At 39.2% G+C, this 14,785-nt stretch overlaps 2 protein-coding genes and 1 pseudogene across 10 annotated transcripts; 2 read left to right on the top strand and 1 right to left on the bottom strand.

The window, feature by feature from the left end:
• Positions 1-60: 60 nt before the first annotated feature.
• LOC111459454 (protein UPSTREAM OF FLC) lies at positions 61-4,761 on the top strand. 8 transcript variants are annotated; one of them, XM_023102370.1, is made up of 7 exons: positions 61-542; positions 1,377-1,664; positions 1,774-1,843; positions 1,984-2,105; positions 2,217-3,102; positions 3,492-3,794; positions 3,881-4,761. In XM_023102370.1, the coding sequence occupies exons 2-7, from the start codon at positions 1,475-1,477 to the stop codon at positions 3,927-3,929; spliced, it is 1,620 nt and encodes a 539-aa protein (XP_022958138.1). In that variant the 5' UTR covers positions 61-542; positions 1,377-1,474; the 3' UTR covers positions 3,930-4,761. The 8 variants fall into 8 exon arrangements, with proteins under 8 accessions (XP_022958138.1, XP_022958136.1, XP_022958137.1 ...); XM_023102368.1 differs by having other exon boundaries at positions 61-560; XM_023102369.1 differs by lacking the exon at positions 61-542 and adding an exon at positions 922-1,031.
• A 920-nt stretch (positions 4,762-5,681) lies between these two features.
• Positions 5,682-6,693, top strand: LOC111459539 (annotated as a pseudogene).
• On the bottom strand, positions 6,690-14,307 carry LOC111459538. 2 transcript variants are annotated; one of them, XM_023102492.1, is made up of 6 exons: positions 13,688-14,307; positions 10,274-13,165; positions 9,195-9,248; positions 7,871-8,239; positions 7,520-7,711; positions 6,690-7,158 (listed from the first exon to the last, which is right to left on the bottom strand). In XM_023102492.1, exons 1-4 carry the CDS (start codon positions 14,171-14,173, stop codon positions 7,982-7,984), a joined length of 3,690 nt encoding a protein of 1,229 aa, XP_022958260.1. In that variant the 5' UTR covers positions 14,174-14,307; the 3' UTR covers positions 6,690-7,158; positions 7,520-7,711; positions 7,871-7,981. The 2 variants fall into 2 exon arrangements, with proteins under 2 accessions (XP_022958260.1, XP_022958259.1); XM_023102491.1 differs by having other exon boundaries at positions 7,520-7,703.
• Positions 14,308-14,785: the final 478 nt, after the last annotated feature.

The raw sequence follows: 14,785 nt of genomic DNA, 5'->3' as shown, positions 1-14,785 counted from the left end.
TTCTCCTGTTCTTGAGAAAAGCAGGAAGTTAAAATGTGATTTAAAAGCATCATGTGGCTATTCTATGAGGCTAGTCTTCTCCATTCATAAATGTTTGGAGCTAGACATCGTGTGATGGACCAATATTGAATTTAATGGAAAATACAACAGCAAGAATGGTTAAAACAAGGCCGAATTATTGAAGATAGTCATAAACTTTGGTATTTGTTTCAATAATGTTCTTGAAATTGAATTGAACATCTGCAGAAAATTATGCAACAGACCACCACACGCGGCACTGAAGTTTCAAGCACACAGCAAAATCGGGTGACCCACGTAATCGTGTAGTATTTAATGAGACCGATGAAGAAGATCAAGCATGGTTCCTTGGAGGAAAGGGAGCAATCAGTTTCAAGCAGCGATGGTGCCCCTTGCCGTACCCGCCATGTCGTTCATCGGCGTGCCTCTTTCCTGACAATTATTCCATGATGTCCAGCAATTGTGTTGCTAAAGATTTGCTAGCAGAATCATTCAGTGACTCGACTTGGAGCTGCTCCATCTGGGTTCGTTGTTCTTTTCCTGTAAGGGGATGCCCTCCACCTGTTTGTAAAAATGCCCCTTCGTATTTCCTGATATTTTTTTTTAATGATTTTCGAGCCTTGTGGGTGCTGTATGGTTTTTAAATCATTTGATTTGGTATTGCAATACTTAGTGATTGAAGTTTTTGGTGTCTTTTAGCCGTATTTCGTCTGGTTTCATAGGATCCAAAATACATCCATATCGTCGAGTAGAGTGGTTGTGGTGGTTGAGTGGAGTCAAGTAGAGTGGTTGTTTCAAGTTTAAATTTTCACCTGTCAGTACTGTAGGCATCAAGGAGAAGTCCAAAGCTACTCGGCACTTGAAAGAATAAGGATTAAATTTTGCATTTTCTTTTTGCCCCAGAGATGTCAAAAAGAGGCAACTAGACAATCTAAGCTAGCTAGCTTATGGCGTTCCACTGAATCAGCCTAAAAAAAGAAGCAAATAGGGAAGACCCCCATAGAATGAGGAGGGTAAGAGCTTCTTGTTTGGTTTCCATCGTGTCCCTCTCAGTCCCATGTCACCACGCCTCTCTCTCTCTCTCAACAAGCTGTCTCTGTACCATTGAGCAATAAACTCGGGCGAGCTTTCCTTCATCAATTAGTTCTCTACTTGTTCTCTTGACATCAAAGATTTTTCATTTTTGCCCCATATGATTGACCCTTTTTCGCTTTGGCTGCAATATAGCTTGGAGTTTTTCTCCTTCCTCTGTTCTCAGATCTGGCATTTACTTCTTCCAATTTGTTCTGTCATTTGTATTAATTGAGCCCTCTTCTCCATGCATCTGAGGCTGTCTGATCCCGACTGGTTTTTTACAGGGATTCTGCTATAACTGTTCCTTAGGAAGCTCAAATCCTAGAATCTGATCGATTGGTAAAGCCGTTTTGACGAGGGATTGATGTCTTATTGAGGTGCTATGGAGACGAGAATGAAGAAGTACAACCAACTGAGTCCCCAGAGGGCTAAGGTGTGGACTGAGAAGTCGCCCAAATACCAACAGACTCGCAAGGTGCCTGTGATTTACTATCTATGCAGAAATAGGCAGCTCGAGCATCCTCACTTCATGGAAGTACCACTCTCATCCCCTGAGAGACTGTATTTGAGAGGTATTGCTTAATCAAACTGTATAAGAGTATGTTGGCTCTTGCTGCTAACATTATCCCCTCCCCCTCCTTTCCCAACGATTTGATATGCTTTAAAGTAGTTTTTGCCCAGATGTGATCAACAGGCTTAATGTTCTCAGAGGAAGAGGCATGGCGACCTTGTACTCTTGGTCTTGTAAGAGGTAAACTATTGGCAATCTTTTCATTTTTCTTTCTTATCTGTTCGGATGTGAAGAACTATTGGAGAGAAATCATCTGAAAACTCTGAGATGTCTAAGTTTCTGAAATGTTGGAATGTAATCTGTTGGGCCTAATTATGCAGAAGCTACAAGAATGGATTTGTTTGGCATGACCTCTGCGAAGATGATGTAATTCTTCCGGCTCATGGAAATGAGTATGTTCTCAAAGGCTCAGAGCTGTTTGAAGAGTCCAATTCTAGTAAAGGTTAGTATAAAAACTTGGCCATATAATGTTTTTAGACGTAATAAGGCTGCATACTAGGTTCTGGTTCTTGTGTCAAAGAAGTAATGAAAAAATATTTTGAAAATTGGATAGTTCTCACAGACCCTTTCAGTTCCATCGGCAATGTGAATATTCAGCCATTGAAGCAGTTACCTGATCCAGCCTCTTCTCAGAGTCAGGATGATTCTTCATCATCTTCAAGCATGAACGGAAAAGAAACTAAAAGTTCTCAAGAAGATGACCTCTCGCTGTCTGTCCTTCGACCCGATTCATCAAGCATTTCACTGGATTCTGGAGGTGGAAAGAGTTCATGGGGTGGTTGTTTTAGCTTGACAGAATACAAGGTGTACAAGACTGATGGCTTGTCGGATGCATCGACTCAGACTGAGGAAAATGTCAGCACACCAAAAACACGAGAAACTTGTACAAGAGGAGTTTCAACAGATGATGGGACCCTAGAATTGGAGCGTAGTCAAACCGTTAACAATGAGGCTTCAAATCGAAAACAAAACTATGATGCCCCACAGGATTCCATTTCTCCACCCCCATTGTCCTCTAGTGCTTCCTCTTCAGCTGGGAAGACTGAAACTTTAGAGTCGCTCATCCGAGCTGATGCGAGTAAAATGAACAGTTTTAGGATTCTTGAAGAAGAAGAAATTCGGATGCCAACCAATGCAAGACTCAAGGCTACTAATGTGTTAATGCAACTTATCTCGTGTGGATCAATATCAGTAAAGGACCATAGTTTTGGACTCATTCCATCATACAAACCAAGCTTTTCTCACTCCAAATTTCCCTCCCCACTATTCTCTAGTACAGTGATGTTGGGAGAACTCAACCGCCTGTCTGAGAATCCTAGGATGATGGGCTTAAGATTGGAAGGCAAGGAATATTTCAGTGGTAGCTTGATCGAGACTAAAATGCTGCAAGGGAATGGAGTTACAACTTTAAAACGATCATCTTCTTACAATGCTGACAGGTACCATGGTTTTAGTGGATAGAGGACCTAATTGTCCAGTGTATATCACCTTAACATGCCAAAGGGTATTCCTTGTTTGGATTGATGAAACTCATGATCCATGATTGTGCTGTTTTCTGCCATTTAATTCTCTTCGCCTCGTTGCGTAGGAAGTTAAGACGATATAAAGTTCCTACGGTACATTTTTATGCCATTTAAAGCTTAAAGATTGATGAGAGATTATGCAGATTTGTGCATAAGGTTTTTTTTTTTTTTTTTGCATATGAATGTTGGTATTTCCTGTTTATTTTTATACAATGCACATTAAAAGTTGTGTTGTTAGCATAGAGCTTTAGCGATATGTATGGTTATTTCTTCATAAGGCTTCCAACAATGAGCTAATTCTGTAGGACATTTAAGCAGTTGAATTCAACAGAAGACAAAAATGAGTCGTCCTCAGGCCACTCAAAGTGCATTCCACGTGCTATTAAAGCATCACTAAGCAAGCAACCACGAGGCGAGCCAATGAAATCTCCTACTTCCGATCGACCGAGAACATCTTCTGATGGAGTTGATAGCTCTCAGTCCATAAGCCGCAGTCCCTCCAATGATAGCAGTAAAAGGATTACAGAGTCTTGCTCCAGTAGGAGACAGTCTAAAAGGCTAGATTCCTTTCGAGAAGACGAAGAGGATGTAGTCAAGATCGAAGAAAGTTGAGTGCAGTCTTGCAGTTTTCTTAATAGATTGTCAAGTTTTTGGTGAATCTGGGTTGACATTTTGTTCAATTTTCTTGTCACAGGCTTGCTTCAGGAGCTCGGGTTATAATCTGGTCAAAATCAACACTCTGAGGCAACCTAAGGAAAAGCATGGATGGATGCCTCAGCTTTCGGCCAAGTAGCAAAAGCTCGTTCCCGCCAAGATCATCCTACTTTTGATCAGTTCTTCATTGAATTCAATCGATTGTGATAATTGGTTGGTGGGTCCTTGATGATTCTGCATATCTCCAAGTGTAAAAAGGTGAAAACCACCAATCTTCAGCTTTGAGGGGCGGGCGAGCCGGTTGGCGCTGGACAAACGCAGAGAACTAATGGGTTGTGGTTGTTTTGGTTGTCAGGTCAGCTAATATAAAATGATAGAATTATGAATCCCTTTTCATTTTGTTCTATTCAAACACATTGGAGCGAGCCAGTCATGGGTTCACTGTCTTCAAAGCTATAGATGAGTCTCAAAAGCCACAATTTGGTTATTTAAAGAGATGCCCCTTTAAATGTTTCTGTAAATTTAAGGCATCTTTGTCTAGAAAGGAGAAGTCTGTTCCTTCCTAAAACAAAAGAAACTTGTCTTCACGTGTGAGAAGCCTTGGAAAGCGTGGGCCATGTTCAGCTGTGTGTCTGTTTGTGAATTGTGAAGGCTTTTCTTGTTCTACATGTAGTGGGGATGATATGATAGTTTAAAGGCAAAAAGATGCATTATTTGGACAGAGATTTAAATGCAGAAACCTTAGAGACATACCCAAAGCAAAAGACAAGCATGTCAGGATAATGGAGGCTGCACAGTTGCAGTGAACTGAGCTGACAGCTGAACCTTTTTTAGGTAACACTATATTGTTGTACTACTCTTCTGTCATTTTGAATGAATGGAATGGTAAAACTTCAAATATAGTTTCAGTTTTACATTGCATTTCCCCTTTTTTCGTTTTGTCGACAATAATGAAAAAGTTATAAGGACAGAGAGAAGAAGAAGAAAGTTTGTGGAAAAGTTATGGTAGGGGCATATAGACATCATAAATGTCTCACATGAGTTACAATTATAGTCCTCACTTATTCCTCCCCTTTATTGCCTTGGATTATCGTTAGTAATTATCGGTACTTACCTAGAACAGACTGAGCGAGAGAATAGCATGATTATGTAATAGCTCAAGTCCACTGTTGACACATATTGCCCTATTTGGTAGATATTATTTTTCTTTCCGGCCAACGTGGATCTCACAATCCACTCTTTGAGCCCCAGCGGCCAGCGTCCTCGTTGACACACTGTTCAGTGTCTGACTCTCGTACTATTTATCCACTAGTAGTGAGCTTGGGTTGAGCGGTTGAGCGGTTAAGAGTAAGAATCTTGGGCTCTTACACTTTAAAAACTTTTATAAGTGTTCTACCTTGGGAAGATTACAAAAACAGGGTTGGGTTTAAACGGTCGGTGAGGGTGAGGGTATTTTCGGGATTTCATTTGTAAGAGACAGGCAAATATGAACCTCCAATGTGGGCCGTGAGGAAAGCAGGCTCCTAAAATGGGCTACAATTCAGTTGGGCCTAATGGGCTTTCATTTGTGAGAGACGATGCAATATGAGCCTCCAATGTGGGCCGTGTGGGAAGCAGGCTCCTAAATGGGCTACAATTTATTTGGGCCTAATGGATTGATTGATTGTGGGTGCTGACGGCCCAATTAATAAACAATCAAAACGACTAACCACACAGTTAATTAATTGACAAGGAACCATTGGTTTATGGCATGTGGAGACATGCCAAAAAGGGTATTTCCACGTGGGAGTTGTGTGTCAAACACAATTAATTAATTTAATCAATTTATAATTAAAGTCACAATGACTGCAACAAAGAAGGCAAAGGTAGATAGATCCAGCACTTTGGTTTATGAGCAAAGGAGGAGGGGAAGGATGAAGGAAAAGCTTTATGCATTCCGTTCATTGGTTCCAAATATAACTAAGGTAACGTAAATTAATACCCGGATTCATAATACTACATGAGAACATTTATTATAAGGGTGTAGAAACCTTTCTTTAATAGACACGTTTTAAAAATTTTGAGAAAAACTCAGAAGAAAAAACTCAAGAGAGTAGATAATATCTATCAGTAGTGAGCTTGAATTGTTACAAATGATATCGAAGCCAACACCAAATGGTGTACCAGTGAGGGCATTAAATCCCTAAAGAGAGTAGATTGTAAGATCTCACATTGGTTAGAGAGGAGAACGAGGAAACCTTTCCTTAGTAGACACGTTTCAAAATCTTGAGAGGAAATCCAGAAGGGAAATGCCAAAGAGAATAATATCTGCTAGCAGTAGACTTGGGCGGTTACCGCCTTCCCTAACACAAAATTTACCATAACCATTGGATGTTTAGATGGATAAGGCTTCCATTATAGGTGATGCAGTTCTGTACGTGAAACAGCTCCAAATGCAGGGAAAGAAGCTCAAAGCAGAGATATCAGTTTTGGAGTCCTCAATCAACGAAACCCGGAAGATCATTCAAGCTTCACGTTCATACCAATACCTTCCCACCAAGATAATTCAGGTACATTTTCAACTTGGGAAGCAAATTTCATGGCCGAAGCTGCTAATCTAATCTAACCTGCAATTGGGGGATTTCTTCCCTTTCAGCTGGATGTGTTCCAAGTGGAGGAAACAGGGTTTTATTTGAGGCTGATTTGAATTCAAATGCTTTCAAACCAGAATGGAGTTATCAATCATTATGATGGTTTTGCAGGTGAGGGACTGTGATGTGGACATGAATTTGCCAAGTCTGAAGCTTTGGCTTACTGGGGCACTTCTTAACCATGGATTTGAGTTTTAATCACACCTTAATCTCTCTATGTTTAACCTTCTAAGCCTGTAACTATTTTCATTAGCAACTTTAATTTGTAATGAAAGGCCATTTGAACCGAATTATAACTTTTAAAATTACAACTTTCTCCTAATCATAAAGACCAAATTTACAAGGGAGACACTGTTGGGGAATCCCCGCAAACTTTTATGAGGCATTCAAGCATCTTGTGCAGCATGGGGGAGTTTTTGAGGAACATGGTTGGAGTGGCAGCTGCACAGTTGTGTTCCTTCGTGAAGAAAAGTGCATTATCTGGGAGTAGGATTCTGCAGCACTGGGGAATGCTTCAGCTTTAGAAACATCTTTTAAGGTTTGTTCAGTTCTGTCACAAGAAAGTAAACATACAGACGACCGGCTGTATTGTTCTAGAGTTTTAGACGACCGGCTGCACAGTTGTGTCCAATCCTCTCCTCGCTACTGTCAAGGATTGGTAGGTTGGTGAGCCAATCCAAAAACCTCCCTGCAATTGAAACATGGTTTAGATGATAATGTAGAGTAGACCGTAGAGCAGAAATATTACGCCATCTTAAAAAAATTTGACATTAATCCAACAAAATATTACATTGCTTAAGCCACAGGAAACAAAATGTCAAGGCAAAAAAACCCATCCACCACATTGACCACTCCTGAAAACCATCCATAAAATGTGTGACGTTCTTTACATTTATATGTATATTACCAACCAATGAGAAGCCACCTTCCACGAGGCTTAGGAAGGAGCTCTCAATCGGAACAACTTAATATTGATAGATGGTTCCTAATTTTCAATAAGAACAGGAACCCAATCACCATATAAATAAAAAAAATGCAGAATGTAATACCTGTAAACAGCTTAATATCTTCTGGTCATCCAGTCTGGAAGAGGCAGCCCATTGTCACCAGGTATTCGGTGTATCGTAACGATAACCACTAAAGAGACGTATGCAGATAGACATTTCACATTTTACATCTGTAGTCATCGCTTGAGATAACTGTTGGTGAAGGATCACAAGAGAATTCCCACGTCTGAAAAGCTTAAATCATGAATGTCAAGTAAACTATTTCAAATCACTTTAAAATAAACCTTAAATTATGCAGGAGCAGTACGTGCAGATAACAGGAAGACAAAAACACAGCGGGAGGAAATGAACAATGACGTATTAATATATAATCGACATTTAAACTCGTCTTACCAACACTTCGATGAAGCTGGTAACATCTGCGTGCATCTCTTTTTGATTGAATGATTGAAACCCTTCACAGGTGCAGGGATAGGCATCAAGTTCCATTGTTTAAAATTTTGATTATGTTTGAAATCCCTCATCCAGACTGCCAGACTTTGACAGGATCTGAAATGTTGTGCCCCCAATTATCCAGGCAGTCGCTTCAGGTTGATGCTGAAGAGGGTTAAGAGGGTGAAGACTTCCATCCTCCAGTTGCACTCCATAAACAAATGGAAGCCTAAGTGTCAGGAAACTCTCGGGGGGCAAGACCACTTGACATCCAAGTGCGAACTGCAGTTTCTGCTGTCGTCCAGGAACAGAAGGGGGCAGGCAAGACTCCTGCAAGTAGAAGATCAATCAAGGGTGTAGTTGCACCACATATCTCCATAACAACAATAGTACCAAAGCGGATTAGGGCAGCATGTGAAAAGCAAATTTTGATCAGTCAACTATGGGAAACAAAATGTTTAGAGAAGTCTCAAGTATAAATCACCAGGAAAAAGATGCTATTGTGGCATGTTGTGATTAGAAGCAGTTACAGTTTGGCCTCCTTCAATTGGTAGATGGGAGAAGCTAGTTGCAGTAGGTCTAAATGTGCAAGGTTTTAATATTACTATCAGAGAATGTTTGGACAAATTCAGGGAGACATTTTGGCTTGGGGGAGCTCTTTTTCTATCTTTAATTGTTTTAACCTCGATGGTATAACAAATAAATGCAAAACTTTTCTTTAAACTCTGAGATTCAAAGGGTTAAATATTTGTGACAACATCCAACTCACAACTCCTTACTCACAACCCCTTGTTGGTGCATTCTCTGCAAATGCAGTCGTGGTAGAGTAAAGCTCTTTTTTCTATCTTTAATTGCTAACTTCAGATAGGCTTGATAAGAAAAAAATAAATCTTGTAAAAAATAACTTTTCCATCTCGATTATTTTAGGCAATGCACAAGCAAAGTCAAACTCAAGGAGGAAAAACACAGCAACGGCCTATTTAGCATTCTTGCAGTACATTTCAAAATGACACATGTTAGGATTTTGCTAATTAATACTTTTCTGCATACTCCTTGTCTTTTAAGATCATATACCAATTTAGTAAAGTGGATTTTGATCGAGTTGGAAGAACTTGTTTTTTTTTTTCCCTCAACTCTTAAAATCAAACATTAAAGAATGAAACAAACAAGAATTTCCACAGATCAATCTGAATCTATTTTGAACGATAAATAATATACAGCTTAACATTTCATGTTCCACCCCAAAATAATTAGGAATGCATATTCATAGAAAATTGGGCCAAACCTCAAATTGTATCACTGGATGTGTAGCCAGCACTGTTGGAAAGGGAGGCGTCACCTGCCACCACATTTCCTTGGTTATTATTTTGGTTATTGAACAACAAAAAGGAAACAGTAAGATAAATAAGATGCTTCTTTACAATATGCTATAAACCAAAATTATGAAAATATTCATTTCATCATGGAATATCAACAAGTGCAAGAGCCAAACATGCCCTCGTTTAAAGTTTAAAAGGTGAGAAAATAGACCCAATATTTTTTTTCTTAAGAAAGTAATTTCACGACGAAATACAAAGAGATGGGAGAGAAAAACAAACACAACTTCAACTCCTAGCCAAGTAGTTACTAATACATAACTAATTTATGTTTGGAGGTGCTTTTGAGAGTAAAAAATTAACATTCCCAAAAACAAATTCTCCATCAAAATCATCTATTTGGGAGTAACCTGAAGTGCTTTTGGGAAAATTTGACAGAATTTGTAGAGTGCTTTTGGTCAAAAGTTTAACTGGGAAATATTTAAATTATTGTCTATTTGAAAATAAAGTTCACATAACGTAATGCTAATGCACTATAAGTTAAGGTAATTCAGCATATTATTACTTTTGCCACTTAGACTTAACAAAGTATTTAAGGATAAATCCATACAGACTGAAAATAATGATTTCAAGAATAAAATTTAAACCATTTATTAGAGACTGAAAATAATAGACATGATTTTATTTATTACTTCTATATGATGATTATGTTTAGTAATACTTGATTATATATTTTTATGCTTACTATCAACGTTATTTTAATTTTAATCAAGGCTTATCCCTCACGTTGCCTTGAGGGCTATGTCTTATCCCTACAAGAGAAAAGAAGTCCCAAAACCATTTTTAGCCCAAGATGAGAAGGAAAAAACAAGTTATTCATTAAAATAAAAAGAAAAAAGAAATCTTTCACCGCTTTTCCCCAATTCCCCCTAATCTATTCTTTCTAGTCAAATTAATCAAAGGACCACCAAAAAAGAAACCAATTAAAAGTTCATTGCATCATCAAAAGAAACCAAACACTTCAAAAGAATCGACAAGAATGGCTTACCACAAAGATCCTTTGAAGTTGAGATATCGTGCCAGAGAACTTAACATTTGGGGGATCTTTCTCATTCTTAGAGAGCTTGCAATGTGGGCAGTTCATGAAAATTGGTAGGTCTCGATTCAACATGAAAAAACCAGATCCATTGTCCTCAATGCCAATATACTTAACACCTTTCTCAAGGTCTTTTACAGAATTGGAAACCGTTGCACTAACAGATGTCAGATTGTTTGATGTCATCCTTCTAGTGCAGTTTGACTGATCATCTGAATACATGCTGCCACCACTCACCGCATCCTTTAACTTATCTAAATTTCTCTCCTTACTTGAGAACGTTGCATTTGCTGAACTAACACTATCATGAGATTTACCATGACAATCACTTTTACCATATCTCTGAGGACCAGCTAGATTGCATGCAGCACCTTGCACAGGAGTATGAGATTTTTTAATTGTTGCATATGATGATCCAAGTTCCTTAAGATGCTCGGGGTTTAGTAAGAAACGGTGTCCATGAGGGCATTCGTGCTCAAAGCCAATATATATAAGTGTTTGCTTCAGAAGAGTGTTTTTTGTTTTTTCAAGACTATTTACATTCATAGGAACTACATTAGTACCTATCCGCAGAAAGGAGTCACTATCTGAATGCTCATTGCCGCTAATCTCATCTGATTTTTTTGAAAGACTAATAATATTTTCAGAGTTCTTGAAGCCACGGTTATCAACAGTAACACAGCCTCGTTCATAATTATTAACATCCTTATTTTGTTTGATGCCCTTATCCATACCTGGTGAAGAGTGTATCCTCTGCTGGAGAGGAGGAAATCCAACATCTGGACCTGAAGATCCGGCTACAACCTCAGAAAAAGGTTTTCGCAGGGTAAAGTTGGGAAGACCTCTGCCACTTATGCTTTTTTTGTCTTCAGCTATGTTTTCTGAGGAATTTCTCTCATTATCAATCCCAGGCTGTGAATCCCCCGACTTCAGTTGTGCTACATCTGCCCTCTTCAAGTTTACATTTACATTAGGTTCAACCTTAGAGTCCATGAATGACTTAACTAAAGAGCCACGCAGCATTATATTCTCCGTTAAATCATTTGGAGTCTTCCTTATTCTGGTATTAATTTTCCATTTGAATAGGAACTTTTGAGTGGGATAGAAACCACTCTGGAGTATACCTTTTGAAGGTTCGTAGTACTTTGCACCACCAACTCGAATCAGAGACCATGATGATGGCTGAATGGGTCCTGTTACGCTTACTCCTGGTAACTGGAAAACTGGAAGAAAATTGTCACAGTCAGCAAAACGGTTGAAAGTGACATTTGCTGCTTCAAAATCAAAAGGATCAGATCGTAGTCGTCGTGAACGGCCACAAGCACAAGCATGTAGGAAGACATATCCACTTGAATGAGTTTTTTGCATGGCTTCTGAAGGTGAATCTCCATTCTCTGTGCTATGTCTTTGATGCATACATGGTTTTCCTGTCAGACTAACGGCGTCACACAGCTGCCTCCCAGAATTCCAAATGGATTTGCATTCTTCCTCCAACCTTTTGGCAAAATGTTGCACTGCAGGTCCCTTAACCATTGAATGGAAAGCAAGCAAAGCCTTCTCTAGGTGGGCTTCATGCTGTGAAGTGGGGTAACAAGCAGGTAAATCTCTTAGATAAACCTCCTTTGCAGCTGGTAATGCTCTTTCACTCCATGAAGTTGAAAACTTCATATTTAAACCTTTACCACTTTCCAACCAAGATACAGCAAGATCTAAAGGATCCAGACCCTTCAAAGCATTTCCCTCAATCAACGCAGAAGGAATGTGCCGGTGACGTGGTTTTCGTTTACTGATTTCCACTTCATCTATGCAACCACCTTTTGCACAAAGAATTCCCTGGAGAATCTGTTGACTTGAAGATAACCAAATTTCCATACTAGGAAGCTCAGGAGTAGTAAAGGCTTTTCCAGATGCAGCTGATGCGGCAGCTGCTGCAGCAGCAACAGCGACCATGCCAACCCCACCAGCTGAACCACTGCTTGTACTATGCACCAGCCCCCCTCTACCCCTGAGAATGTCTGACTGCCGATAGATAAATTCCCTAAGAGATACTATATCCTCTCTGCTAGCACTTTGACCATGACTTTCAAGCAGAAGAGAATCTGAAGTAGCTTTTCCATTCAAAACATCTTCCACAAGGCTTGTGGCAAAGTCCAGAGACTCAGCCGTCCTATTTGCAGACTTGTCCACCAGAACAACGGCTTTTGATGAATCAAGTGAAAACAAAGGTGCAGAACTTGAGGCACCTCCACCTCTAGACCCTGCATGACTGGTCTCCGAACCAGAAAGCGTTCGACATTTCTTGATTAGAAAGCGAATTTGTGCTTCAAGAGATGACTGCAATTTCTTCCTGAAACCACCTTCTGATTTGCTCACAGGACGGGCAAGTACAACTACAGATCCAGAACCTTTAACTGGTAAATTTGGCCTGGATATACTGTCTGAACTTGGAGACTGATTAATTGATATTGTATCTATTCCCTCCACAATAGAACTAGCCAACGGGCCATCTGAGAAGTCATCAATAAAAATAAAAAGTATGACTGGAGTACACTGTCCAGGAAACAATGAGGTATATGAACCTAAACCTGACATGACAGTGATGCCGGAAGCATTGCGTGTTAATATAGAACCACTTCTAATGGGAGAAGAGTTGTTAGACACGGCTGCTGAACCAACAGATCGTGAAGCAGATGAAGAATGCAGCCTAGATGGCAATGGTGGTGTAGCTCGAGATTTTATAAATGGAGTTAATACGTGCTTAGCAGATTGCAGCGCTCTAAATTTTTTCAAAATATTAGTATCAAACCGCAACCCCTCTTGAATATATATGATTACATGGCAGACCTGCATCAGTAATTGAATTAAATGTTTGGCCAGATATCATATGTTGAAACTAAAAGGGGGCACCACACACTGCTAATTTATCAAGGCCCTACAAAACCAAACGCTCATCCAATAATTTTTTGTTCAATCATTCTTAATCCTACCAGGATAAACAGCCTAAACAAAATTAGACGACAGATTGACCAATCTCCGTTTCGTTTCTAAACAAGCAATTTAATATATTTATGCATACATTTAGAGGGTTTCATTTTAATGATAGGGATAAAACGTTTAAGCTAAAAATGCATATTGAAAGCACCATCTTAGCACAGTGCAGCTCTGTCAAATAACACGAAGACAAACATCTTAAGTTTCACAACCTAAAGCTAACGCAAATTTACTCTCAACCATTTCACCGAATGCTCCATTTAGGATACAAGCAAACAATCCAAGTTAAACCATTTCGATAAACCCAGACGTCCAAACATGAAGAGATAGAAAAATAAAAAAATACAAAAGAGAGAGAAATTGACGAGCACTCACAGAGAACATAAAAAGCATTCCCCGAAGATCCCCAAAATCATGTTCTTCAATCGCCGAATCATAATCGATTTCGGCATCGAACACAGAGCCCCTGTGGGAAGAAAACTGCAAAAAGAGAATGCCTCTCTCCTCCTCATGATGATAACTAATTCTTCGCCGCTTGAACCAATCTCTAACTTCCTCTTTTTCAACATCCAATTTCTTATCCAATTTACCAGACCCAAACACATTGGAATCGATAACTCGATTAATGAGCTGGATCGAATCATCAGGTCTCCTGCCAATGAAACCGACAACAACGATACCGTCGGAAAAACGAGGAACAGAAAGCGACGGAGATGGCGACGAAGGAGCTAATGAAGTAGAGGGATCGGGTGAGGCAGTACGAGAAGGGAGAGGCGTTTGAGATGCTGAAGAGGAAGTGGATGTTGATATCGGTGGTGGCCGGACAAGTACACGCACAGAGGACGAATTGGACATGTCCATGAATGAGAGAAAAATTGAGCTCCAGATGCAACTGGAACTGCTTCAGTGCTTAACTTCTGACGACAGGCACCTAGCAGAATTCCTTCACCAAGGCGGGGAAGCTCCTTTTTTTGCCCCCCCTCCAATATTTCCGTTTTAAACAGATAATTACTACTAAATTATTTAGGGTTTTTCCCTCTCTTTTTATATCGTCAATTATTTACTTATTTAGTAATAATTATTTTATTTATTTATTTATTTTCTAAGTTATTAGAAGTAGTCTGCATCTTCAGAAACTTCTCTGCATAACAGTGCCTAGAACGTTACGTCTTTTGTGCAGATTAAAATTTACTCGAGATTATTATAGTTACAGTTGTCGCTTATCAAGGCTTGGGTCGTCAGCTCTCCTATTATCAGTCACCAACTTCCTTGACTTTGCACGGGGATTGACTTCACATTCTTATTGTTTATTTATTATTAAAACCAATAGAATTGGAGTCATAATTATATTAAACTATTTAAAAAAGGTTAGAAATGTTGTTAAATTTGTTTTTTTGTTTTTTTTTTAATAAACAAAATATTTAAAATTTATTTTTACGTTGTTAAAAAAAAAAAAAAAAAAAAAAAATGTTA

This window comes from Cucurbita moschata, unplaced genomic scaffold (assembly GCF_002738365.1).
Source record: "Cucurbita moschata cultivar Rifu unplaced genomic scaffold, Cmos_1.0 Cmo_Scf00022, whole genome shotgun sequence".
Lineage (NCBI taxonomy): Eukaryota > Viridiplantae > Streptophyta > Magnoliopsida > Cucurbitales > Cucurbitaceae > Cucurbita > Cucurbita moschata.
This window is presented reverse-complemented; position numbering and strand designations above follow the sequence as displayed.